Source organism: Tursiops truncatus, chromosome 16 (genome assembly GCF_011762595.2).
Source record: "Tursiops truncatus isolate mTurTru1 chromosome 16, mTurTru1.mat.Y, whole genome shotgun sequence".
Taxonomy (NCBI): domain Eukaryota; kingdom Metazoa; phylum Chordata; class Mammalia; order Artiodactyla; family Delphinidae; genus Tursiops; species Tursiops truncatus.
Window position 1 is genome coordinate 61,115,123 of NC_047049.1, and position 26,908 is coordinate 61,142,030.

The 26,908-nt window shown below is 51.9% G+C and overlaps 2 protein-coding genes across 2 annotated transcripts in view; one reads left to right on the forward strand and one right to left on the reverse strand.

Moving 5' to 3' along the window:
* SGPL1 (sphingosine-1-phosphate lyase 1) overlaps nt 1-2,432 on the reverse strand; it is a 58,268-nt gene extending 55,836 nt beyond the window's left edge. Inside the window, exon 1 of the mRNA XM_073793711.1 lies at nt 2,414-2,432. The gene's annotated coding sequence lies outside the window, so the exon portion shown is untranslated. The remainder of the gene's footprint in view (nt 1-2,413) is intronic.
* Nucleotides 2,433-6,779: 4,347 nt separating this feature from the next.
* Nucleotides 6,780-25,848, forward strand: TBATA (thymus, brain and testes associated). The gene is made up of 10 exons (XM_073793714.1): nt 6,780-6,917; nt 13,937-14,090; nt 15,349-15,581; nt 17,483-17,638; nt 18,528-18,607; nt 19,784-19,957; nt 21,909-21,990; nt 22,792-22,936; nt 24,526-24,578; nt 25,632-25,848. The coding sequence occupies exons 1-10, from the start codon at nt 6,893-6,895 to the stop codon at nt 25,715-25,717; spliced, it is 1,188 nt and encodes a 395-aa protein (XP_073649815.1). The 5' UTR covers nt 6,780-6,892; the 3' UTR covers nt 25,718-25,848.
* Nucleotides 25,849-26,908: the final 1,060 nt, after the last annotated feature.

A 26,908-nucleotide genomic window follows, 5' to 3' on the forward strand; every position in this document is an offset into this window, starting at 1 on the left:
CCACCCAACAGCAGCAGGCTGGGATGATCATGACAGAACCGGCCACTGGGGAAAAGGGTGCTAAGAGCCGCCCAGGGCAGGGAGCATGTGCCCAGAGGTTGCCACACTGGGATAAAGAGCAAGGTGCGGTGGATCACTGAGCTACATGTCCCAGGTGCCAATTCAGCCAAAAGTCAGGGTGGCCAGGCCAGATCCTGAGAAACAAGTTACTTCCCAAGGAAGCCCACCTTTCCTGAGGAAGCCCCCTGTTGCTAACCAGGCTACACAATCACTCCTAGCAAAGCATCAAAACCAGAGAGTGACTGCTTATCAAAAACCAAATAAATACGAACTTCCTTGGGCAGAAGGAAACCAGCTGGGCCTGCGATGACAGAACAGCTTTGAAGGCAGACGAGCCTCTACCCAGAGATCACTGTGTGGGCTCAGGTGAGTGGGTTGAAAAACAAAGGTTAATAGCATCTACCCTGGGACTGTGAGGGCGGGTGGGTATGTGTACCCAGCACAGGGCCCGAGCCACAGTAGGCACTCAAGAACTATTAGTCTAACCTCCTCCACCATGTGCATGATGGAGTTCAGGTAAGATGCCAATCTAGGCTCTGTGACCTGCTGAAGCAAGCCCAGCTCTCTCTCATCTCATTGCTCTAGGTCTGGCTCAATCCCCATCAGGACCTGATCCTGACAGTTGATTAGCCTTTCCAACGTGCCCCTTGCCCCACTGAGTGCACCCTAGGCCTTTTCAACGCTTACCCAAGAGCTACAGATCTATCAATATTCCTGCAGATTTTTGGTGTTTGTAGATCAGTAAGACCCAAACCAACTAAACCCAACACCCCTTGTTTATGGGAGTTACAAAATACATGTCGTAAACAGGGGTGAGTACCTACCTACATAGCAATATAGTGTCCTAACTTTAAAACTGAAAGCCATCAGAAAAAAATCCTACGTGAAGTTAGCAGATGCGTGAACTTATGATGGATACGTATGCATTGAAGAGAAGATAATATTTAATATTGTTGTCATTTTTTCCTTTATATTTGCCATTTTGAAATAAGGCTAAATTAGTATTTTTATACAACTACACACAATTGTTCTGAATGGGAAAGCTACAAACGCAGTCCAGTACAGAGGTGTTGTCTTGTTGACTCTAGTGCTATGTGAGCAGCATTACCAGGGGTGATGTGATTTTCCAAATTGATGGATTAAGAGTTGATAAAGTTCCAAACAAAATGAAGGATAACCTACCTGCAACTTTCAACAGGGTAGATGTGCTCCGGGAAGAGTGTACGATAAAACCATGTTTTTAAAGAAATCCACTTTTTCTTGTATGAAAGTGAAACTGAGGTCTTGGCCCATGTGACTATGAACTGGTTTTTCTCCTACATGATTGTTCTGGCAGGATGTTAAAAAAAAAAAATCTGTAGGACTCAGGACAGTTCTTCATTGTGAGGGACTGCCTTCGCAATGTCTGCATTATAAGACATCTAGCATCCATCACCATTACCAAATGACAGCAGAACGACCCCCATCACTGTGACAACCAAAACTTTTTAAAATTTTGGGATTCCCCCTAGGGAGCCAAACTGTCCCACTGAGGACTGAAAACAGGAATGCACGCTAACACAAGCCTCATGTTAATATCTACAGCTGAATATCTGTCAAGTTAGGAGGGACTCAAGCGTCATCCGGCCCATCCTTCCCTTCTAGCAGGCACATCAGAACCTCCAAGGAGCTTTTCCAAATCCCCATGTCAGGGCTTTCCTACATTCCCTGGTGAATGAAGGGTGGGGCCCAAACATCTGTATTTTGAACATCCCCAGATAAAAGTTGCTAAATTCTATCCATTCTCATCAATTTCTATGCCTTGGTCCCACAGCTAGTGGAAACTGAACCTAGAATTCTGCTCTAGAAGCCCAGGCCCATAAAACATGATGATACTTATAGGTTCTTGTGCTGGCTTTGAGACTCACATGCTGTGTGGCTTTGGATTCACCCTTTACCCTCTCTGGGTCTCAATTTCCTGAGCTCAGAATTGGATAGAGAGGGGAAGCTGCTCTCCAACTCTTTCAGTTTAGAATTCTCTATGCCCTACTTGGCTTGCACTTCCCAGAAGCCTCTGTTTAGAAACTCTACCTCTCTGTGCTCAGGGTCCCAGGAGGGGCCCTTGATCACAGAGTTATTTGGTTGGAGAGGGTGTCTTCCCTGGTCCTGCGCTGAGGATGCGTGGTGTGGCCAGAATGCCCTGGGAGGCCAGTGCCTTCTCCCTCTCCCTCCCCTTCAGTGTTGACACAGATGGGATGCAATGAAGAGTAATATAAGTCCTGTGTAAACAGAGGACCAGGGGGCCAATTAGTAACCTTGACCCATGGTTACTCCTTGCCTGGCCCTGCAGAACCGGTTTCCAGGACTGACTCACTCAGAGGAGCTGGGCTTCGGGCAGCTGGGCGGGCAGCAGCTATATCCGGAGCTCAGGGTCAGGGTAGAAGGAGAGGGCGTCCATCTCTGCAAGCAGATGGAAAAGATTTTATGTCTTACAAAAGTAAAGAAATTTTCCCCAGTTTTTTTTTTTGTTTTTTTTTTTTTTAAACTAAGGGCAGTTGTTCTCCATGCTCCATGCTCGGGGGAATGGACCGAGGCGGAGGGATCAAGGACAGCGTGAGCTGAGAGGGCAGGCTGAGCAGCAGTTAACCAGGCAGAGAGATGCAGGAAGAGTGTTCCAGCTGAGGAAACTGTATATGCCGAGGCCCAGAGGTGGGCTCAGGAAGGCCAGCGAGCCTGGCAAGAGTTAGGGGGAGGGGAGGGAGAGGCAGGTCAGTAGGGACAGATGTGTGGTGCAGGTGTACAAATGCACATGCCTTCAGGGGCCCAAGCAGGTAATGGGAGGGTTGCCATTTGGGAATGTAGACCTCAGGCTCGTTCATTCATCCATTCAACTATTTAATGTTAGGTTGCAGCATCCTGGGTGGGGGAATGAATCACTGAGCAAAACAAAGATCTCTGCGTCATGCAACTCACATTCTAGTGGAAGGAGACAGACAAACAGAATAACTAACTATATGGCAAGTAAGAAGGTGCCAAGGGCTATGGAAAAAGAAGCAAAGCCCAGTATGGGAAATAGAAACTGTGGGGCATAGAGCAGGATGTCATGGGTGCCGCAGTTTTAAGTAGAATGGCAGGCAAACGCAACATGTGATGACTCTTCATCCTTAGTTAGCAACAGGAAACAGCAAGCCAGCATAATTTCTGGACAAAAAGAGCACAAAAATATTGTAGGACCATGTTGTGTTCTTGTTGCAATTTGCATAATCTGTCTTGTGACCATGATGTAACTTGCTGAATCAACCCCTCTTTGTTAATTCCATCTTTCTCTCCCAAGAGAGAGAAAAGAAATTCATAGTTGCATAGTGATTGTCAAGTGATCTAAAAGGTCATAAAGAAGAATATGACTAAGGAACTCCCAGAACTTTGGGCAACTTACTCAATTGTTTTGAAGTTTTGTTTTTTCCTCAGAATATACTATATGTACAGACCAGTCCACAAATCAAAGAGTAGAGCTTGATGAATACTCATGGCGTGAACATCAGTGTTCAGCACCCCATCATGAAACAGAGTATGGCCAATTCAATTGTTTTTAAACAAATGCAACTGAGAACTAGATGGAGATGGTAAGTGTCCTGAGACCTCCGGGCCCTGTAGGATATAGTATTTCTAACTTTATCGAGAGAGCAGTAAGCAGCCATTGAGGTCCTTTTAATCAAGGAGCTGACCGTATCACATTTGTTTTTTAAAACAATTCCTCCGCATAGTATAGAGAATGGCTGGAAGTCCAAATGGCAGACTAGGTACAGGCTTTTGCTTTCATCTCAGCAAAGAGTGAAGACAGTTGGCTCTAGGATAGAACAAGGGCGTGAGCTTAGAAGATGGACTCTTGGAAAGTGAGCTAAACAGAGTAAAAGGAGCTTCCCAGAACTACAGTCCACCCTGTGCCCTGACCAGCAGGCTGCCATGTGTGACCAAGCTAGCAGCCCCAGGGGAAATGTCACATTCATAGCTCAAGACAAACTAACCCATGTCTAGCGGGCTATATCTTTAACCTGTTAGAGCAGGATTGAGGTACCTCTCCCTTAACCACGGGATTCTTTCTGACCTGATCATTTCCCACAAGATAGAGTTGGTTGTAGCAGTAACCAATAGAGTGGTTACATTCATGCTGAGGCTACTTCTATCTACCCTAGTGTTGTGGGCTGAATTATGTCCCCCAACAATTCATATGTTGAAGTCCTAACTCTCAGTACAGTACCTCAGAATGGGACATTCTTTGGAAGAGGGGTCATTGCAGATGTAATTAGTCAAGATGAGGTCACACTAGAGTGAGGTGGGCCCCTAATCCAATATAACTGGTGTCCTTTAAAAAGGGCAGATGTAGACACGTACATGCACACAGAGAGAATGCCACGCGGAGATAAAGGCAGAGATGGGAACTATGCTTTCACAAGTCAAAGAACACCAAGGACTGCTAGCAAACCACCAGACGGGCAGAGGCATCGGGCAGGTTCTGTCTCACGGCCCTTAGAAGGAACCGGTCCTGCGACACCCTGATCTCAGATTTCTAGTCTTCAGAACAGTGAGACAATAAACGTCTGCTGTTCAAGCTACCCTGTTTATGGTCCTCTGTTACAGCAGTCCTAGCAAATTAATACACCTAGATTCTCAAACTAGCCCCACACTTCAATAGGTTGACAAAGGAGGAATGGGAAGGGCAGGGTGACACGACCACTCCTAGTTGCCTTACATTCCCTCTGAGCGTCCAACTGTTGGAGCAGCGACTGGGGTCGGGAAGCCTCCAGAAGCCCTGGGGTCCACCGCTGACTGGCTTCATGGTGGGCAGAAGCAGCCTGAAGCTCGTCCTGGTGGATGTGCTTGAGGGGCCTGCTACACTCAGTTTTGGGGTGCAAAGAAACACCTGCCGCTTAGGGACAGGTATTGCAGGGGGCACTGCAAAGGAATCCACTCATTCAGACATATTTCAAATACCCACTCTTACTATCCACTTCTCATGTAATTCATGTACTCCAAATGTTTAAACCATTTCCACTGGCTGCCCAGTCAAACATCTAACTCAACACTGCCTTGTTATTGCATCATCTTAGACTCAATTAAAAACTCGTTTTGGTCAAATATCCTTCCCAGTCCCTCCAATATACAAATCATTTCAGTCCTTTAAAGCAAGTCGTTTATCGCTATAGGCCTGCTTCTGATCCTGGCTACATCCCCCCCGGGGAAGACTTACAAAGTCTCTGGTTGACAGCAAAAGGTCCTGAGGGGATTGCTCAATGTTGTCTCTGGAAACAACCTCACAACTATAAAAACAAGTCAAAACCAAGCCTTAGTGGCAGAGAATCAGTTACAGAAAATACATGAACCAGGGTCAGCAGAGATTGCCCGGGCCACACCCCAGGCTGTTTGGAAAGCACTTACCTGATGTCTTCCATAAATGACAATCCGTAGCAATAACCGTCTACCAATGGATGCACGGATCTGCCTGTGAACTAGATCATATCCGGAGAGGATGCCCTCCAAGGGAAGGTGCCACACAAGGCCCAGTTAATCGAATGTTCCTCTTGAACTTGGTCCACAAGGCCCCTTATGATCAGCCCCTGCCTCTCTCTACCTTCATCTCCCCCATCTCTACCTCACCCTCAGACTTTATACCCCAGGCATCGTTAGAGTAGCTATGTAATTAATCATCCAATCTGGGACACTTTTGAGACTGAGGACGTAACTAATAAGTTTTCTGGGACTGCAGGCATAATAACCTGGGCTGTGTTGCGCCATCTGGGATTTCTGGTTTCCCTAGTCACGTGGAATTACTTAGAGTCGCATAACGTGCCATGGGCTCTTACAGAGTTGTCATCACAAAGAGGGCCGAGGCCTGATTTATGTGACCATAAGAATGAATCAAGAATATTGACTGGAAGCTTCACGGAGATATATTTTAGTTCAGTATTAAGAAGAACTTTCTAGCCAACAGGACTACACAGAAAATGAACAGGCAACCTTGGGCAGTAGAGAGCTCCCTGTCACTAGAGCTGTTTTGTTGACAAATACTAGCATACAGTGGGTAGGACTTCTGAGGCGAGGACTCAGGCATGTAAGGGGTGAATACGAAGAATAACTACCTTAGACTCTGTTTCATCTATTCATTCATTCAATGAATATTTATTGGGCATGAGGCATTGCACCAGGAGTTTGATGAATTAGTACAAAACAAATATACCCATGTAACCACCATGCAGAACAAGGCCCTATGCTTGGTGATAAACAAGATAGATGTGGCCTCTAACCTCTTGGAGCTGACCGGCTTGCAGAAGAGATACATGAGATTGTAAGAATTATTGGGTATTCAAAGAGAGTATGAGGGGAGAACTTGGGATGGGAGTCAAAGAAGGGACATGTAAGTCGAAAAGGGATGAATGTAGGAAACTTGTCTGGTTCCATGATCTTGGATCTTTCCGGAGAGCTCAGACTTATTCTCTCTTCTCTGATGCCTGCTCTTCCACGTTGGGTAACCTTCCTGAGTGCTGACTTAGACCAGTCTATAGCTGCCAGCTCCAGAGCTGTGAGTCCTGTTCAGATGACACGTTACCAGGTAACTGACCATTCTAGGGGAGACAGGAGAGGTGGAGGAGCCATGTGGGGTCGTTAGTCACGCCTCTTTCTTTCCTCCTTTATTCTCTAAAAGATCATCAGAAGGCTAGTCACACAGACTTCAGGACAACAGAGGCACAGGCAATGCCATGGCAGGTAAACCCCAAGAGCCTGGCAGAGACTCAACTTTCAGAGCAGCCAGCTCTCATCAAAGCACCCAGTGAGACTGGCCACAATCCAAAATCTCATGTATGAAGCAGAAGAGACAACAGGTGAGATAAAGGGCATGTGATCACAGGATTTTCTCCTGTACATTGATGGGAAATAATACCAGGATAATACAGCATATAAATAAGTAATAGGGATGTATGGTACAACATGATAAATATAATGCACGCTGCTGTATGTTATATATGAAAATTGTTAAGAAAGTAAATCCTAAGGGTTCTCATCACAAGGAAAAAATATGTTTTTTCTATTTCTTGTATTTTGTATCTATATGAGATGATGGATGTTCACTAAACTTATTGTGATAATCATTTCATGATGTATGTATATCAAATCATCATGCTGGACACCTTAAACCTGTACTGTGCTCTATGTCAATCATATCTCAAAAAAACTGGTAGGAAAAATAATCAGTTAAAAAAAAACAAAATCCCATCAAAAATTTTTGTAGATGCAGATAAATTATTCTAAAATTTGTATGGAAAGGCAAAGGAACTAGAAGAGTAAGGACAACCTTAAAAAACAAAGCTGGAAATCTGCAATATTGTGAATTAGCATAAGAAATATGTATCCATTTAGTCTTCATCTTCATTCCTAGCTCCTAAAACCCTTGGAATTTCCTAAGGGATGAGACAGCTAAAGGTGTCTTTTGTTATTCATAACTGGCTCTTTCAATCACACACCTGACTTTCTGTTACTGAGGTAATATTTGGTTGCCAGGGGAACCTTTCAGCCCTAACCCCCTGACCTGGGGCTGGTGGTGGACTCTATCACCAATGGCCAATGATTTAATCAATCACCCTTACCTATTGAAGCCTCCATAAAACCCCAGAAGGATGGTGTTTGAAGAGCTTCCAGGTTGGTGAGAGGTCCACATGTTGGGAGTGGCACACCCCAGTTCCAAAGGGACAGATGCTCCTGTACACGACATCTTGCCCTAGGTACCTCTCCATCTGGCTGTTCATCTGTATCCTTTATAATAACCCTTTACAATAAACTGTAAACATAGGTAAATATTTACCTGAGCTTTGTGAGCCATTGTAGCAAACTTTCAAACCTGAGGAGGGGATCGTGAGAATCCTAATTTAACACTGGTCAGTCAGAAATACAGATGACACAAAGCGAGAGAGAGGCATAGACATATATACACTACCAAACGTAAGGTAGATAGCTAGTGGGAAGCAGCCGCGTAGCACAGGGATATCAGCTCGGTGCTTTGTGACCGCCTGGAGGGGTGGGATAGGGAGGGTGGGAGGGAGGGAGACGGAAGAGGGAAGAGGTGTGGGAACATATGTATATGAATAACTGATTCACTCTATAAAGCAGAAACTAACACACCATTGTAAAGCAATTATACCCCAATAAAGATGTTAAAAAAAAAAAAATACAGATGACAACTTGGACTTGCGACTGGTGTTGTTACCAGCAAGGGCTCATGTGCCTGCGGCCACAGAAAGCCGAATTCTGACAGAGGGTGTTGGCAGCAAAGTAAGGGTTTTATTGCATCACGCCCAGGCAGGGAGTGGGAGACAAGTCTCATGTCCACTCCATTTGGTCTTTGAGTGAGGGATGTTTTGAAGGGTAAGAACAAAGAGGCTGGGATTAATCATCATCAGGTGACGTTTCTGTGACATTCAGGTTCCGGGGCTCAGGATGTCTCTGGTTTTGGATTCTCTGGCCAGGTGGTCCATGGCTCAAGGGCCTGTTATCTCACCTTGCCCTGGAGAGACAATCTGGGTTTGTTCGTTAATGATGGTATCTATAGTAGCAACCTGAGTACATTAACGATGTTACCATGTTATCAACAACAGCAATTTTAGTCATCTGACCCTGGTCGATGAGTGTTCAGTTAGCACAGGATTGAGGTCAGAGGGAACAAGAAAGGGAATAAAGTTTTGGATTGAGAGATTAATCATCAACTCAGTAAGGGAACTTAGTTTTAGCGGGACACTCAGTTTCAGTGTCTGAAATGGGGGCAGCCTTGTGGGACTGGGCCCTTAACCTGTGGGGTCTGATGCTGTCTTCAGGCAGACAATGTCAGAATTAAGTTAAACTTGTAGGACACCCAGTTGGTTCCTGCTGAAATGGGGAAATGCTCGGTGTGGGAAAAACCCCATACATCTGGTGTCAGAAGTATTGAGAATGGAGAAAAAAAATAGTTTTCTCCAATGAAGTTTTATACCACTAGATATCAAGATGTATTTAAAACTACAGTTACTAAGAGAGTGTAGTATTGGCAGAATGCTAGACCCATAGTGCGCTTGAAAAGAACGAGTCCAGAGACAGACCCACACGTATATGGACACTTGAATTTTGATAAAGGTGATACCAGAGAGAAGCAAGTCAAAGACAGTGTTTTTAAAAATGGTGCTGGTCAAATAGATATTTGTAGGGGAAAAAATATGGCTCTTGACGCCTATCTTACACCTTACACAAAAACCAATTCCAGGCTGATCATAGCTCTAACTGTGAAAAGTAAGATAGTAAACTTTCTAGAAAATAATATGAAAAATATCTTCATAACTTTGGGTAGGCAAAGATTTCTTAAGTAGGACACAAACACCATTCATCACTAAGGACAAAATTCATCAACTGGGCTAAGTTAAAATTAGAAATTTCTCTCCATCAAAAGACTGCATTTTGGGGCTTCCCTGGTGGCGCAGTGGTTGAGAGTCCGCCTGCCGATGCAGGGGACACGGGTTTGTGCCCCGGTCCGGGAAGATCCCACATGCCGCGGAGCGGCTGGACCCGTGAGCCATGGCCGCTGAGCCTGCGTGTCCGGAGCCTGTGCTCCGCAACGGGAGAGGCCACGACAGTGAGAGGCCCGCGTACCGCAAAAAAAAAAAAAAAAAAAAGGATTAGCACAGTGCCTGGCACATAAGAAGTATTCCATAAAATTTTATAGTGCTTCTCTTATAACTGACGCATCCCAGCAGGAGGACTGTACTTCAAACCATTTACAGGCAGACAGAATCTCTCTCCTCTTTTTGACGCTCCGTAAAGAGCAGTCAGAAGGGTCTCCTCTCAATTCTCTCATAAACCTTATAAACCAGCGTTGAGGGCATTCCATACGGTACCCCCTTCAATCCCAAAGCGGCAAGGTACACGGAGGCCCGGTGTTCAGTTTTAAACAACACAGTGGGAGGGGTAAGAGGTGCAAGGGGAGGATGAGTGGGTTTTATTCTCAGCTGAGTCAGGTCACATTGTGGGAAATCCCCCAGGTGAGCTGAAAGCAGCACAGCGGGGCTGGCAGGAGGGGAGAAAGCTCTCTCTCCTTTCAAATCCAGTCTTATTTGTCATAGTAGCCATCAGGATTCCCAGAAGCATGCAAGAGCGGGGCTTTCAGAATGGTTTCAAAGGGGTCACCTCATTCCTGCAGAGACAAGCCCAAGAGAAGCCAGAGCCTGAAGGGAGAACATTCTGACCCGTGTGGACGGAAAAGCACTGGAGGCGAGGCCAAGCTCAGAGGGCCCCCCTGAATGGGGCACTGCAGTGCTTTGTGTCCCCACCCCTCAGTGGGGAGGGGCAGAACTTTTGAAGAACTTGGGTTTGCCTCTAGCTATCCTCCTTCCTGCTCTTCCTCCCCAGCAGAGGACACAGAGTCTAGAAGCCTTGGGCCACTGATATGAAGCCAGGGGTGCCGAGAAGGAAGACCCTCGACTAGGCCCACCCCCATCCGTTCGGAGGCCCAGCAGCCTCACTCCTAGGACAGCACCAAGCATCGTCTGCAAACCCTTGCACTGTTTACAGACTCTGTGGACACCCCTCACAGCCTCTGATCTCACGTCAGCCCTGTGGACAAAGGATTATCCTGGTCCCCTGTTTCAGCGGTCCAAGTTGAGCCTCAGAGAAACAAAGTAAACTGCCCATGGTAGTTCTCAGGCTCAGGACTCATCCCATCCCCCTCCATCTCCCCTCCACCAAGACACCAATTACAGATCATCTATACTTCAATTAAAAAAAAAAGATACCAATCACAGTGATGATTATTACCACTTTTGAGCATCTCTTGTGCACCAGGCATATGACTAGGTGCTTCGCTTCTATTAGTTTGTTTGTTCTTCAGAACAACCTGAGAAGTAGGTGAGGGTACCCCACTGTATTGGCTCAGAGAGGGTAATAACATAGGTTACCATACTTGGTGCCAAGCACTATTCTAAACACCTTCCTGTGCATTACGTCATGCAATCTCAAAGCTCCCGTGAGAATAAGTGCAAGTATCATCTCCGTTTCAGAGACAGAGGAACTGAGGCTCGGAGACATCAGGTGAATTGTCTGAGGCCTCATAGCTAGGAAGTAGAGCTGGAATCGGAACCAAGTATTCTTACCACTGTTCCACAGCTCTGGCAGTACAGACGACTTACTCAAGGTGGCACATCTAGGGAGTGTCAGAATCCCATGGAAACCCCTGCCGGACTGAAAGCCCAGGGTCCTCCCACCCAGCTAACCTGCCTAGAGTAGGGCTGCAGGGACGCTTTGGATCCTGTTGGCGGCCTCCTCCTCTCCATCTAAGAGACAGCTCTCTGCCAATCAATCCCCAGAAATAGGACACATGGAGACAGACCCCCTCCGTGGTGGCAGACAGCCCGGTCAGGCTGACAGAGCTGGCACCCAGCCCAACCGAACTTTTTTGCCAGGTTTTCTCTCTCTGCCTGATGCTCGCTGGCTGAAACCAGCCCCTGATTCTCATTTTCTCCCTTGGTCCCCATTGAAAGCGCTGAATGGGAGATAGAAAGGGAGCTTGGAGGGAGGGCAAGCAGGTCCTCGAGCGAGCTTTCCTGACCCTCCAGGAAGGGTAAGAGGAGCTGGATGGGGGTGAGGAGAGGGATGCCAGGCTTCTGGAGTTGTGGGGCAGAGGTAACCTAGCAACCACTGGCTCATGCAGTCACAAAGCGACAGGCTTACCCACAGAACTGACGAGCCTTTCCATTGACGTGTCCTTTTGCTCTTTCCTGCTGGGGCAGCAAGGGCTACTCACCCACATGCTATAGCGGCCACTTTCCTCCGTGAGTCCAGGGATCTCCACAGGGCAGGAAATGGGCACTCCAGACAGCCCAGGGCCTGGGGGAGGACCCAGAGGGGCCAAGAGGCGAAAAGGGAAGTTCTGTCTCTGTATTGGTGTCATCAGGCCCCTTGTGCCTGGCCAGCTGGGGGCCCAGGGAGAGAGGGAAGGAAGGTCAGGGTCAGATTCAGTGGGGCCCCGGCCTGGCTTGCTCTGGAAAAGGCAGGCCTGGCCCGCTAGAGGCTCTGTTGACCTCTTCACAGCAGCTGTGGGCTATGACCCATTAGTGGCTTATAAAATCAATTTAATAGTTTGCATCTAACACTGACAAAATGAAAACAAAAAATAGGATGAAACTATCAGTATGCATCATATATAACAAGGGTAAGAATTGCTTCAGTTTCACACACACACACAAATGCATGCACACTTGTGTGCGTGAATTGGGTTATGATGTAAAAATGAGTTTCTTACTATGGTCACAGTCAAAAGTATTTAAAAGTCTCTGCTCTATCGAGTCTTTTTCCTGTAGGCAGGTGGGTATGGGGCATCCCAATGCCCTGTCCTCAACCCTGCAGCATCTAAGTGCTCTCGAGCCTAGCCCCCATCATTAAGGATGTCCAAACTGCCTTCAAAGGAAGCCGTGCCAGCTGGTTTTCTCTGTAGGCAAAGATCAGGAGACTTTGAGTCAGGATGCCTGGCTCCTTGCTGTTTGATCTCCAAGTCTCTCCTCTTACCCGATCTCAGGCAGTGCTGTCTGCTCCCCTCCACCCTAACCTGATGGAAGGCTGGCCCTGGGCGATCTCTGGGGTCCCTTGCAGATTCTATGACTCAGATGGTTAATTCTCAGAATGCACTGATTTCCTGCTTCAACCCCATCCTTGGCACCTGCAACCCCAGCACTATATGTACAGATCCATAGATTTAGTTAGATTAATCACAATTCTTGGCTTTAACACCTATTATCTTTCATTCATGCCATCACCAGTAAATGCACTTCTCAAACCAAGAACTAGAACACCACCATCAACACATCATATTTGCTCCTCTCCTCCCCGCCTCCCCTTCCCACCTGCCCCCAGAAATAGCCTCTATCTGAATTTTGTGTTTAGCGTTCATTGCTTTTTTTTCTTGTTTTATCACCTTTATGATAATTTTCCTTGCTTTTTGTTTCTTTCTTTTTTAATTTTGGTTGTGCCGGCTCTTAGTTGCAGCAGGCAGGCTCCTTAGTTTTAGCTTGCCGGCTCCTTAGTTGCAGCACGTGTACTCTTTAGTTGAGGCCAGTGGGCTCCTTAGTTGCGGTTCACTGGCTCCTTAGTTTTGGCATGCATTCTCTTAGTTGCGGCATGCATGTGGGATCTAGTTCCCTGAACAGGGGTCAAACCTGCGTCCCCTGCATTGGAAAGTGGATTCTTAACCACTGCGCCACCAGGGAAGTCCTCTAATTTTGCTTGCTTTTGAACTTTATCTTTATTATTATTTATTTATTTATTATTTTTTTGCGGTACGCGGGCCTCTCACTGCCACGGCCTCTCCCGCTGCGGAGCGCAGGCTCAGCGGCCATGGCTTATGGGCCCAGCCACTCCGCAGCATGGAGGATCACTCCGGGATCCTCCCGGACCGGGGCACGAACCTGTGTCCCCTGCATCGGCAGGCGGACTCTCAATCACTGTGCCACCAGGGAAGCCCTGAACTTTATCTTTAAAAAGCATCTCAGGCCATATGGTCTCCTGCAAACTTGCTTTCCTGGACTTAGCATCACATTTGTAAGATTCATCTATGTTGTTGCGTGTAGCTGTGGTTCGTTCATTGCCGTTGCAATATAACGTTCAATCGTCTGAATGGACCACAGCATATTTATCTATTCTTCTGCCACTGGACATGTAGACTGTCACCAGGTTTTTGCTAATTTGAACAATGTTGGTTTGAATATTCTTACACATAGCCCCCTTTGCACGTCTGCAAGAGTTTCTCTGGGGTATATTTCTGGGAGAGGAACTGCTGGGTGATACGGCATGCAAATGTTCAATTTTATAAGATATTGCCAATTTTTTCCCCTAGAGTCTGTTCCGGTTTACACTCCTACTACCAGTCAACGAGAGTTCCCGTTATCCATCTTCAACACTAGTATTAAATTCGCCGGTCCTTACTCTGTTAGAGGCCCTACAATGGCTACGGAAGTGAGGACCCAATTGGCGGAGCACCCACTGACGAGGTAAGGTCCCAAATGCCTTCCCTGCTGACCAAGGAGGTGGAGGGGGCTGGGGTGGGCGGAAGACAAAGGAACTCAGCAAACTGAGGGTCCAAGTGGAGATCACCTTCCACTGCCATCAGCCAGGCCCCCAGTGGGTTCTCAGGCCTGAGTTAGCAAATCACAAGCAGGGCCCCTCCTGGGTAGGGACAGAGTCACAGGCAGGGGGCAGGAGCACAGAAATTCCAGGGGTTTTCAGGGGCTGACTTCTTCTGTTAGTTGGGGGTAGGGGAGGCCAGCTAACAGCGACTTTCAGAGAAGGTTTGCTTTATTTCTTTAAGTCCCAGACCCCTTAGAGGCGAATCGAGGACGGAACAGGAAACTCAGGGGCCTGGTCAGCGAGATCCGCAGAGATTCCTGGGGCAAAACGCCTTGCTTAGCATATCCAGAGTCCATCTATACACCTCCAGAGGGATTCCCTTCAGCCAGGACCACCGGAAGGGAAAGCAGACAGTGAGCAGGCAGGTGGTCCCACCAGGCCCCTGGCGGACAGCAGCCCACCTTTGGATCCTCGCTGGACCTACTCCATCGCCTCCTCCGGGGGCAGAAGCACAGCATCCTCAGGAGCGGGAAGGGGTGCGGGTGGAAGACAGAGAACCTGAGACGCTTGTCTCCAGCGAAGCGAAGCAAGAGCTTGAGGCTTCCCTGCAGCGACGCAGCCCTGACAGCCGCCCTGTCACCTCTGCATCTCCCGGGAGGGGCCCCCACGGGACAAGGACTCACTGGCCTAGTCTGGCCTTGGCGCCAGCTTTGGCCCCTGGACGCTGAGTCTGGGCCAAAACTGCCCCCGAGGGCAAGGGGGGAGGGTGACAGCCTATAGCTGGCTTCTCTTGGGCTGCCAGCAGTTTGGCTTGGGGAGAGGCCCATGCTAGGGTCAGCCCCCTGGCCCTGGAGGTGTGTATAATGTACCTTTGCTCCAGTCCAGGTATTTGGATGAGTAGGTGGGTCTATGGCTTCTCTTTCTGGCTTTAGAAATGGTTTCTGAGAGAAAACTGGGGTCCTGGCTCCCTGCTCAGGCATCTTAGGAAGACAGAAGGGTCCCTGGGGCCGGATGGCATGGCTGGGAAAGGAGCCTGGGGGAGGCTCAGCTTTGGTGTCACGGGGGTGGCGGTGAAATCCCGGAAACCAGACTTCAGAGCATCTCAGGAATGGATTCTAATAAGCTCAGGTGGGCACCGCTGCCGGGGGGCTCCATTTGCTTCTCCCTGACCCTCTCCTTCAGGCCAAGGACTGAGCCAAAACCCGAGAAGTCAGGGTGCTGGCCAAGGAGCCACGCGGACGGCGGGCCACAGAAAGAACTGAGGATCCCAGGGATTGTGGATTTCAGGCTGATCCGAGAGGAACTGAGGACCTCCAAGCCCCAAACGCCCGGTGCCCACCGCTTCGGCCACCTCAGCCATCACTCCTTCTTCTCCCGGCACCACCCCCATCCCCAGCACGTGACCCACATCCAAGGTAGGGCTGGGGCCGGCCAGAGCCTGGCCGGAGGTGGGGACAGGGGAGGGCGTGCTGGAAAGGGAGAACCTGAGGCAGGGGCAGGGTGCGGGGGTCCAAGGGCAGACTGCCTAGCCCCACAGGATTTACGTCATTGCCAATTCTCCCATTTTACAAATCAGAGAAAGGGATGAACGTTCTCCTGCAGAGCTGCACTCTCTGGTCTAACTCAGGCCATTTCAGCCACTCAGCTATCCATCCACCAAATATCTAATGAGTGTGAACTATGGGTCAAGCAGTGTTTTAGGTCCTGGGGTTATGAGAGTGAGCGAGACAGACAGTGCCTGCCCTCACGGAGCCAACTCTTTGGTGGGAAAGAATAGGAAATAGATAAGGTGTCAGATGTGGTAAGTGCCAAGGCTATACAGGGAGGCCTGACCAACAGCATGACATTTGAGCAAAGGATAAAGGAAGACAGGGCATGACCCGTGTGGATCTCAGGGGGAAGAGTGTCCCATGCAGAGGGAACAGCAAGGACAGAGGCCCTGAGGCAAGAGCATCCTGGCTCTGTTGGAGAAACAGCAAGGAAGTCAGTGTGGCTGGAGCAGAGTCAGGAGGGGAGAGAAAGGAGATGCATCAGAGAGGCAGCTGGGCCCACAACGCGTGGGCCTTGGAGCTCACCATGGTCACCCTTAAGCCATCTCGGTGAGTCAGGTGGGAGCCACTGGAAGGTTGAGAGCAAAGAGGTAGCAGAAGGGATCTACTGGCTTTTGAATGGATGGTGGCTTGGACCGGGGAGGTAGCAGTGGAGGAGTTAGTGTCCCTGCTCTAGAGATATACAGAAGGTAAGGCCAACGGGATTTGCTGATAGATTCAAAACAGAGTACGAGACGGGAGAGGAGGCAGCCTGACTCCCAGGTGTTTGGCCTGAGTAACTGGAAAACTGGAGTTGCACTGGCTGAGACAGGGAAGCCCACAGAAGGGGCCAGTGGAGGGTGGGGAGGGTCAGGGGTTCGGTCTGGGACGTGGGAGATGCAACATGTGTGATGCCTCTTAGAAGTCCGAGAGGAGGTATCGAGTAGGCAGTCAGGTCCATTTGGGGCAGAGATGCCAACGTGAGAGCCGCTCAGATGGGGGTGGTATTTATGGGATCATCAGGGGACCATGTAGATGCGGGGGAGGAGAACCTGGCATGAGCCTGGGGACCCCAAGGCTAAGGGGTTGAGGAGATGAAGAGGAAGCAGTAGCCGAGGGGCTGGTGAGCCAGGAGGACCCAGGAGAGTGAGGGGTTCTGGCACCAAAGGAAAGTGTTCGGGAAGACAGAGTGAGCACCCACGGTAAGTCCTGACCAGGCTGTTCCCCAAAGCTGAACTAATGATGCTATAGCATCACACAAACCTTAGACTGGAGGGTCCTCACGTGTAAATGTCTCTTACCACCTCCAGGCTGCCACGCACTCAGCCCTGGAAGCCTGACAGATGGCATGAAGTTTTATCCAGAGGGTCTCGCTCCCTGTGATTTGAGCCCAGGCCCCTCTCGTCACAAACTGTGGCTTAATGCCCCCGTCCCCACATCCTCTTCTTTAAGCTGCCTGCCTCTGTGCTCACACCTGCACTTCACTGCCCTGTTGTAGAACACCGAAAGGACCCCAGGACTAGGGTCTCAGGAAGCCCGGGTTCCTGTCTTACCTCTGCCTGACTCACTGCGTGATCCCGAGCACATCCTTTCTCTGCCATTCTAGGTGTCCCCAGGGGTAAGGTCGCAGTGGTTACAAAGGCCCTCCCAGCTCTCGCCATCTCTGGGCTTGTGGTTACTGGAGGAAGTGGGCCAAGTGCAGCCCCTGCTCACCAGCCTCCTCCCAGCCCCCGGAGTTCTTGGGGTCCACTCAGGCCCCCCTTCTCACAGCCTCTAACCCTTCACAGATCTCACCGGGAAGCCTGTCTGTGTTGTCAGGGACGAGTTCTCTCTGGCCGCCTCACGTCAAGCCACACTCTTACCCCGCTCTCTGATCGGGATGCCCACCATCTCGGTCCCCATTGGAGACCCGCAGTCCAATCGGGATCCCTGGCTTGCTTCTGGTGGGTACTTGGGCCACAGCCCCTCTACCTTGGGGTTATCCGTGTGCCTGGCTTGGGTGGGTGCCTGAGAAGGAAAGGGCCATTGCTCTTAGGTCAGTGGGGTCTGGTGGGGAACCCCAGTGTTTTCCTTATTTCCTCAGGCAGCTGCATTTGCATTACTCCCCAACCCCAGGTCCTCAGAAACGCACCCCTGCTTGGCTTTGATGTGTCTGAGGAGTCATAACAAGCAGATGTGGGCAACAGTCATGTGACTTACAGCTCTAGCCAGGAACAGGATTGGAAATACTGTATTTCGTAACTTGTGTGCTCAGGCCCCAGCCAATCAGAACAGCCAGCCATAGATAGTGCGTTGGGGGGCGGAGGGGGAGGGCAGCATTTCAGAGGCCTCTGCGCTCGCTGCCAAGCCTTTCCCTTTCCCTTAAGGGCGGGGAGGACCCTGGGGAAGGGGCAGAGGGGCTTGGAAGGCTTGCTGCAGTGCTCGTTACCAACCTCGCCAGGAGTCACTCAGTATTTTAGTAACTGCCACAGCATATCGACTGAATCTCTGTCCTGGCTTTGGGCTCCTAAAAGAGGCAAAGCTAGACTAAATCACAAACATCTTGGTACATGTAGCCAAATGTTCTCCAGCATCTCCCAGTAAAGCCACAGGCTAGGACACCAGTATCAGTAGCCACCATACCCACCAACCCACCAGTGGTGTGATTCCTACTCCTTCCCTCAAGGGCACCACCTCCCCGGTGAAGCTACCCTTCCCGTTAAGATGCAGGGCAGGAAGACGGGGAGGAGAGGAGGCTCTTCCACCTACAGTCCTCCCCACACCCAGTGTACAGGGAGGGCAAGGAGGAGAGTCCCAGGTATCGGTTGGCCGGATCTCGTCCCCTCCTTCCAGAGGCCTGGAAGAAGGAGTTGAAAGACCTGGCTTCCCGGGTGGCCATCTTCACCAAGGAGAACGCGCTGAAGAGCAAGGAGGTGGGTGCGGAACAAAGCAGCTGCCTGAGAAGAGACGAAATGGACTCACTCCTTTGTAACTAAATCCCTCCCACGTGGCTTCCAGCAGATCCGTGTAGCGCGAGCCTTCCTGAGAGGCGCTACTGTTGGCACGGGGGAAGGGGCCCATGAATTCAACCCAAGGGAGAGGGTCCCAGTGAGGGTTCAGAGGACAGAACGTACCAGGTGGAGAAATCCAAGAAGGGCTCATAGTTTAGAAGCGGATGGAGAGAGACGTGCCTAGTGGAAGCACACAGCATAAAGGCTCACAAGCTGGAAAATGCAGGGCCTCTTTAGAGACCAGAGGGCTGAGGAACAGGGCACAAGTGGGCAGCAGTGAGGGAGAAGGTGGGAGAAGGGCTGACTTTGGACGTAGGCAAGATCAGCTTGTTTCTCATTTCTGAACTTCGTTTCGTGTCTAATCTGAGAAGGGGTGGAAAATCCCTGAAGCATTACAGACAGAATGGGGGTGGCCTCCTGGGTGCTATTTGCTGATAAACCAATAAGGACAAGCGGGAGGCAGCTTGAAGGTGGTTGAAATTGGTCCTAGGACAGGCCCGGAACTTTGTGGCCGAGTCTGGTCCCGCCCTTGTCTTGGGCAACAGAGTTCCCGTCCCTGCTCTGCAGCTAACTCACTGTGACACTCAGGGCAACTCAGCTAAGCTGTCTGGGTCTCAGTTTTCTTATCTTTAAAATGGGGAGAAGGATACTACCAGTCTTAACTGGAGTTCCAGGGGCAGGAGGTCCTAGGCCTTGTGCCCACAGGCCTGGCTCAGGAAGGTTTCCCAGGGCAAAGAAAGGATGGCAAGCTGTGGGGGACAGTATCCTACACCAAGGCAGGATACTGTTTTCAAATCTCTGATGGGCTGGGGGGAGGGGCGGGGGGAGGGGCATGGGGAGGGCCTACCCAAGAAGAAGTACAAGGACCACCCGAGAACCATGGCGGGGAGCCAACATTCAATGAAATTCCAGCAGGAAGAGCAATAGCTATAATGGAAGGGCCACCCCACTGGCAAGCGGGGTCTAGGACAGGGTCGGGTTGGCCTGGGTGATATCCTGGGTCCCCGGCCTCCTCCTCTTCTTTTCCCCCTTGTCCCCTCTGCTTTCTCCTCTTTCTCCCTCTCTGCCAAGAGTCTCTGGCTGCTTTTTTCCCAGCAGAAGGAGGAGCCTCAGCGGGAGAATGGGGCAAAGTACTCAGCAGAGACTGGTAGGCTCATCCCTGCTTCCTCCCGGGCCACGGCCCGCCACCACTCCCGCCAGGGCGTACGAAACCACTCTCCGAGCACAGGTGGAGGAGACCAGACCTTCATCCTACAGGATCAGGAGTTGCTGGTGAGGTGCTGGGAAGGTTGGGGGCTGTGGACCCTACAGAGGCCCTAGTCTGAGGGCAGAGAACATGGTGGTACCTGCTCCCAGGCTCACAGGGATCCAACTAGGACCCTTGCAAACTGCTTTCAAGCCTGGCTTCTCCCAGGGAGCCTTGCACCTGAGACCACAAGGCTCAAAAACCCCAGACCTGGGAGTCAGGAGCCTGGATTCCAATCCCCAGCTGCCTCTAGCTTTCTGTCTGAGCCTTTCCCTCTCTAAGTCCTTTTCCCTCTCGGGACCTTAGTTCCATGATTTAGCCAAACTGGGAGCACGGACACGTTGTCACACGGTCTGGTCCAGCTGTGGCACCTGACGTGTTAGCGAAGGGAGCCACGGCGGTGGAATGAGAAGCCTGGAGGTGGAGGCCCTGCCTGGCGTGTCCTCACCACGCCCAGCCTGCTGCCCCCCCGCAGCCTGCAAGGCTGGTCGCAGCCACCTCCCCACACCCTGGAGCCGTCTGGTCTGTGCTGCAGCGAAGCATAAAGCCCCCTCCTCCGTGTTCGAGTGTCCCATGGGGGCCTGAGAGGCACGCAGGAGTCGTGCTGGCGGGCGAAGCAGTGAGCGTCTCTGTTCAAAGGCGCACCCGTTCTCCAGGAGAGGCCAGACCATGACAGCATCCTGACACCTGCCCTGTGACCAGTGCTTTAAAGCACGCAGTCCCCTTGGAGCCCTAAGACAGTTCAGGGAACAGAGAGAGCAGACAGGACCCCATTCCACAGACGGGGAGGCTGAGACCCTGCCGGGTGACAGCCCACGGCGCAGGTCCCCGGAGAGGGCGCAGCATAGCAGGGGCTAGAACACAGTGCTCTCTCCACCATAGGGCGGCCTCACCTTCCCTGGAAGTAGGTTCTCGGGTCCTGTGGGGAGGGGGCACAGGGCAGGTAAGTTGGATGCGGAGAATGGAGAGGGACCCCGGGCAGATGGGGGCGGGGGTCAACTCAGGGGGCGGGTACCCGGGGGTGAGGGTGGGCAGCCTAGCAGTCGCAGGCCTGGGGAGAGGCCCGGCCCAGTTCCCGCTCTGCCAGGGATGAGGCAGACCTGCTGGGCACTGACAGCGCACCTCGGGTCCTGGGGAGACTGACCACCAAGCGCTGAGGGAACCCCACTTTCCTAGGACCCCGGGGGCTCCGCCTCCCCCCGTGGGCCCCAGCTCCACACAGGCACAGCCGCCAGCAGCAGCCTGGCCCAGGAAGCCCCCATCGCCCTTCCAAGACAGAGCTGGATCTCTTGCCGCTGATCCCTGACTGGAGGACGCCGCAGGGAAAGGGCCCTGAAGTAGCCAAGATGCTGGAGGCTGAGAAGGCGGCTGGGAGTGAAGAGCACAGGGCTCTGGGCGGGAAGGAGCCCCCGGCCGAGCAGGGCACAGAACCAGCTGACTTCGACCCTCAGGCCGCCCACAGGGATCACCCCACCTCTTTGCTAATATCTCCAATCTCTGAACTTGGGAACTTCAGGGAGGGGAGGCCCATGGGGTCCCTGAAATCCCCACACCAAGGACCCAAGCATTTGGGAGTTGGTGCGTCTCTGAGGAGCTGACGGGCCAGCCCTGACCTTGTCTTCCCCGTGAGGGACTTTGGGGTACAACCAGCCCAAGTAGGTCTCAGGGACGAGGGGTCCAGGTGTCTGATTCTGAGGCTTCGTTCTGCCACAACAGCTCTGCGAGGTGTCCTCCTCTCTCGAGGCCTCAGACGCCTCATCTGCCCAGTAGGGAGGTTAAGAATCTTCCTCCAGGGCTGTAGGCAGAGAAAGCTTTCTACAAAGTGTAAAGTCCCGTGCGGAGGGGAGGCAGGGACCATCGTGGGGACCCGTCTAGCCAAGCAAGGGCTCTGGGAGACCACCTTGCGGGGGAGGCAGCTGTGCAGCCAGCTACATGCTGTCCAGCCACGCCGACCCAGGCCTGTCGTCCTGCCCACAGATCCTGGAGCTGCTTTCTCAAATCCTGCAAACAGACTCCTTGAATACTATCCGGTTCTGGCTACTCTACGCGCCCCCCAAGGGTGAGGACACAGTCCCGGGCCCAGAACCTCGTCTGAGTGGAGACCGCTGAGGGCTGTGTCCACTGTTTCTGCAGGACTCAGGTGTCACTCGGCTCCCACCCCAGGGCCTTACACGGGGGCCTCTCCTCCTTTTTGGAGCCCCAAACTAATCTCTTCCAGCTAGACAACGTCACTGCTCCCTCCTCCACATTCCTCAGCAGGGTTTCCACGACCCTGCTCCTTAGAGGGGACCCCCTCCTCCACACTGACCACAGGCCTCGGCCCCTGGGAGGGAGACACTCAAAGACCATACTTAGCAGACATGGCCTTTAATCCACCACTGTGGGGAATGCACACGCACAGAGATGCAAATACACGTACATAAGAGCACACACACACGTGCACATGGACACGTAAACGGACGTACACATACTCACTGGGGCGGTAGGTGGAGGGTGTATCTAAGTGGGCGGGTGAGGAGTGATGAGAGCCAGAGAGCTGATTGGACGAGAGAGTAGAGGGGGGGGGGAGGGCGGGTCCCCAGCCGGCTTCCCAGGGGGCCAGGGGCCGAGGTGGCAGGTGAACCAAGAACCAGGGACACTCGAGAGAGGTGTGGAAGGCCGAGGCACGCTGCACACACAGGGGCCAGAGAAGTGTGGCCTTCCCCACGGGCCCCCGAGGACAGAATGTGAGATGGTTAGAGAGCTGTCTGGACCCACTGGGCAGAAGAGCTGGAGGGCCCACTCCCTGACGTTCCCACCTAGTGGCAGGATGGGGGCCGAGGTCTTGCCCCTGAGGATTCTCCCCCGCTTGTGCTTACAGAGAAAGACAGGGCACTGGGCCTCCTGCAGACAGCAGTGGCTCAGCTCCTTCCCCAGGCCCTAGTCTCCATCCCATCAGAGAAACTCCTGAACCAGCTCCAGGAAATTCAAGAACCACTTCAAGAGAGGCAACAGCTACCCTACAGGTGGGCTTCGCACCCCTCAGCTGCCCCTCTCCTCCCTAACATTCAGCCGCCTGTCCTCCCAGGTGAGGCCAGTGGAGGCCAGAGGAGGGAGCCCGGTGCTGGCCAGAGCCTGGGCTGCCTAAGCCTGTCCTGGAGGAAGAGGCCCATGCTCTCCCCCGGACCTCCCCCTGTTCTACCTATGCGGCTTGAAAGCTTACTCTACCAGACCAGACTCCAGGGGCCAGCCGTGGGGATGCTAAGGGGGTGACCTGTGTCACTTATAGCAAGACAGGGCCAGGTAAGCCACATCTAGCTCTCCAGGAGCTCTTGGTCTTTGGGAAGACACAACAAGCAGAGAAGGAACGGTGACACAAGGCAGGCAGAAGTACCTTTATGCGGGTATTAAGTCCTCTGCATGGCTGGAGAGAAGGATTAATGATGAGCTGGGGAAAGGGAAGATGAGGGAAGTCCGCACACAGCAGGGGAGTGGGGCCTGAGTGTCAGCCATGGGACCAGCAATCCTGAGTGCCCACTATGTTTGCCTGACACCGCTGGGTGTTTCACACGTTTCTAGTCCATACAGCCACCCACGGAGGCAGTATTACCTCCATTTTACAGATGAGAAAACTGAGGCTCAGGAACAGTTGAATGACAGCCCCAAATCACGCAGCTGGGCAGCAGAAAAGCTGGGGTTCAGACTCAGGCTTATCTGACTTCCAAGCCCAGCAGCGCTCAGACCCACCAGGGAGCTTATTGAAAAGGCAGATGAGATTGTCACACAGTAGGGTGGGGGTGAACGCGGAGATGTGTATTTCCAACAGTCCCCTAAGTATGTCTGATAGCGCCTGGGGACACTGCTGGGATGGATAGGATTTGAACAAGCAAATGAGAGGGTGGGGAAAGTCAGGAGTGGAAGTCAGAAATGGGAAGCGTTAGGGAATGTTAAATTTGGGAGTGGCTGGAGCGCGGGTGGGTGGATTGGTGAGAAGGGGGCGGCATGCTGTGCTGGCTTGGATGTGCTGAAGGTGTGGGTGCTTGCTCTGGCCCTGGACTTGGTTTTCTTTTCCACTTTGAGACCAGGGGTGGCACAGTGGTAAGGCAGCTTCACTGTGACCTTAGGCAAGCCACCTCCCATCTGTGAGCCTCTGTTTCACCTTCTCAAAACACCCTCTCCTGGAATCATAGGGAGGAAAAATTACATCGGGTGCATCAAAAGGCTTGCTGAGTGCAAAGCCAATACAAGATATGAATGTTATCCATGCTCATCAGTAATTCATCAGGGAAGCAGGGTTTCTGTCTTCTCCACTCCCACAGGAAGGCTTCCTGTCTGCAGGGAAGCAGTAAGCCAGGGGAGGGCAGGTGCAGTGGCCTCCCTACGGCTCCTTACAGAAGGGCCTTGGTTCCCTGTGGCCACAGCGGGCGATGGAGTCACAGTTGTTGGGGTCCTGCTTGGGGTGGGGCCATCCCTGGACAGACACCTGCTGGCTCTCAGGAGGGGTGGGTCTTGCCTCTCCCTGGGGCACCTTCCCCACCTCCCTGCCCACCCTGCCACTCGGCTGGCTGCACGGCTCCAGCCTGCCCTTCCCAGCCTCTCCTTGTGTTGGTTTTAGCCAATCCCTGAAGAAGACAAAGATGCCACCTCTATCAAAAAGCGAAAAACCAGGTAAGAGTCCACATAGCAGGTCACTGGGGGCTCAGAGAGGCCCACCATGGCTAGATTCCTCAGGGGATACAAGGACCCCCTGGAGATGGAGCCCTGCCCAAAGAAGCGGCTCATTTCATCCATCCATCCATCCATCCACTCATTCGTTCAGCAGATCCTTAATCAGTACCTAAGCGCTAGCTTCTGGGATCACTGGGGGAGAATCTGGAGACGAGTTCCTGCTGCCGTGGAGCTTCATCCTAGGGAAGGAGTGCAGACCACAAAGACACCTGAGGCAGATGGGTGCCCTACGGAAAATGACAGGGCGATGGCAGAAGCAGGAGGACTGGCAGGGTGGGGAGAGGGCCCCTTGAGCCGAAAGGCAGGAAGGATCCAGCCCTCTCTGGGTCAAGGGAGAGCCCGCGAGCAGGGCTTCCACCTGCCAGGTGTGTTGGTGAACGAGCAGGCAGGCCAGGGTGGCCGGAGCCTTGTGGGTTGGGGACAGTGGTAAGACATGAGATAGATGGACAGAGCCGGCCTGTGGGAAAGGCCAGGCATGTGGTCTCATAAAGAGAGCATGGGGTTCACTGGAGGGTTACCAGCAGGGTGTGGTGGGACCCCTCTGGCTGCTGTGTAGAGAATGGACTGTGGGGTCCCAGAGGGGATGAGGGAGACCAGGGAGGAAGGGGTACCTTAGACCAGAGCGGGGGTGGGGGGGAGGGGAAGGAAGGCTGGAGGGGAGAGGAGAGGACAGGTATTCTCAACGTACACTGTTCTCCCCCACTAGACTGTAAAGGGTCCTGTGTGCCGGGCAGCGTGTCTGACACAGAGTAGGTACTGCTCAGACATCTGTGACCTGGATGTAGAAGAGGGCGGTGAGGCTGGGGGAAGGGAGCCAACCCCTCCCAGGTTGCCAGGAGAGCCCAAGCAAAAGCCTGGCCTGACCCAGGCACACACATATCCACCAGGGCCTGGCGGGGAGAAGGGGTCTCTCCTGATCTCCTGGGCAGCTCCCAGGTAGGGACCTGGCCCCTCACACTCTCCTGCCTGCTGTGTTCCACGCCCCCCCCCCAGAGAACCCTGGGAAAGCACAACTTCTTCGCGTGCACTCCAGCCAGAACCCAGAAGAGAAGGCGGCAAAGCCAAAGGTAGAGTGTTGAGGAGTTCGCACCACTTTGCCCACCTTGCTCAAGAAGAGCCCCTGAGTTCAAAGATTCGGCCTGCACCTCCTCAACAGCAGTACCGGTTTTCCTATCACATGGAGCCTATTAAAATACTGTCTTCCCCTTAAGAGGACAGTTCCGCTCTCCTACCAGGAGGTCTGTGCTTGGGTAGTTTGCTCCAGGAGGGGGGATGAGCTGTACCAAACCATCCCAACTCCCTTGGAGAAAGCCTCCCCATGTGGGGCTTCCCTGGTTCTGTTAGGTTCCAGAGAACTGAAGGGCAGGTGGTAGATGGGGCTCTGCTCATCCTTGAGCCAAGTCTCCCAGGGTTCTGGGTAGATAAGAACAGAGGGTGGGAACTCACAGGCCACTTTCCAACACTGATCCATACCAATTATTGAGTCCCTACCAGGCACTGAGGCAGATACTAGCTAATTCATATAGAACACTATATGAATTGTTGTACATATTTTATATAGGGTACTATGTTTGATGTTCCCCAAAGCTCTATGAGGTAGAGAATCACTCCCATTCTATAGATGAATAAACTGAGTGAGGCTCAGAAAGGTGAATTAGCTTGTCCAAGGCCACACAGTAAGTGACAACCAGGATCCAAATGCAACATGTCTGGATCTAGAATCCCTGCTCCCATCTGCTGTATTCTGCTGCCTTACGAACAGCAACCCTCACCAAAAGTTGTGGTCACATTCCTGAAGAGCATATGGTTAGGAAAATGGCGGCTGGCAAGACCAAGAAGGAAAGGGACATTATATAAATGTGACCCAGATGCAACTGGGGTGTCTCTATCCTTTAAGATATAGAGAAGGCGGCTTTGACCCTCTGGGAAGTCCAATGTCTTCCTTGAGATTTCTGCAAATTGCTTGGGGTGGGGTGGGGAGGTCGGCATTGAGTATTTACAATTTCATCATCACCTATGGCTCTGAGCTCCTACTTCTCCTGACTTAGTTCAGTCCACGGATTGTGGCTCCACTCTCTACTTCCAGCACTGCCCCCATTCCCCCACGTCAGTTCATATGACCCCTTTCACACAAAACTTGTGCACGGCAGGCTTCAGTCAAGATCAGGGGCTGGGGCTTCCCTGGTGGCGCAGTGGTTGAGAGTCCGCCTGCTGATGCAGGGGACACGGGTTCGTGCCCTGGTCCGGGAAGATCCCACATGCCGCGGAGC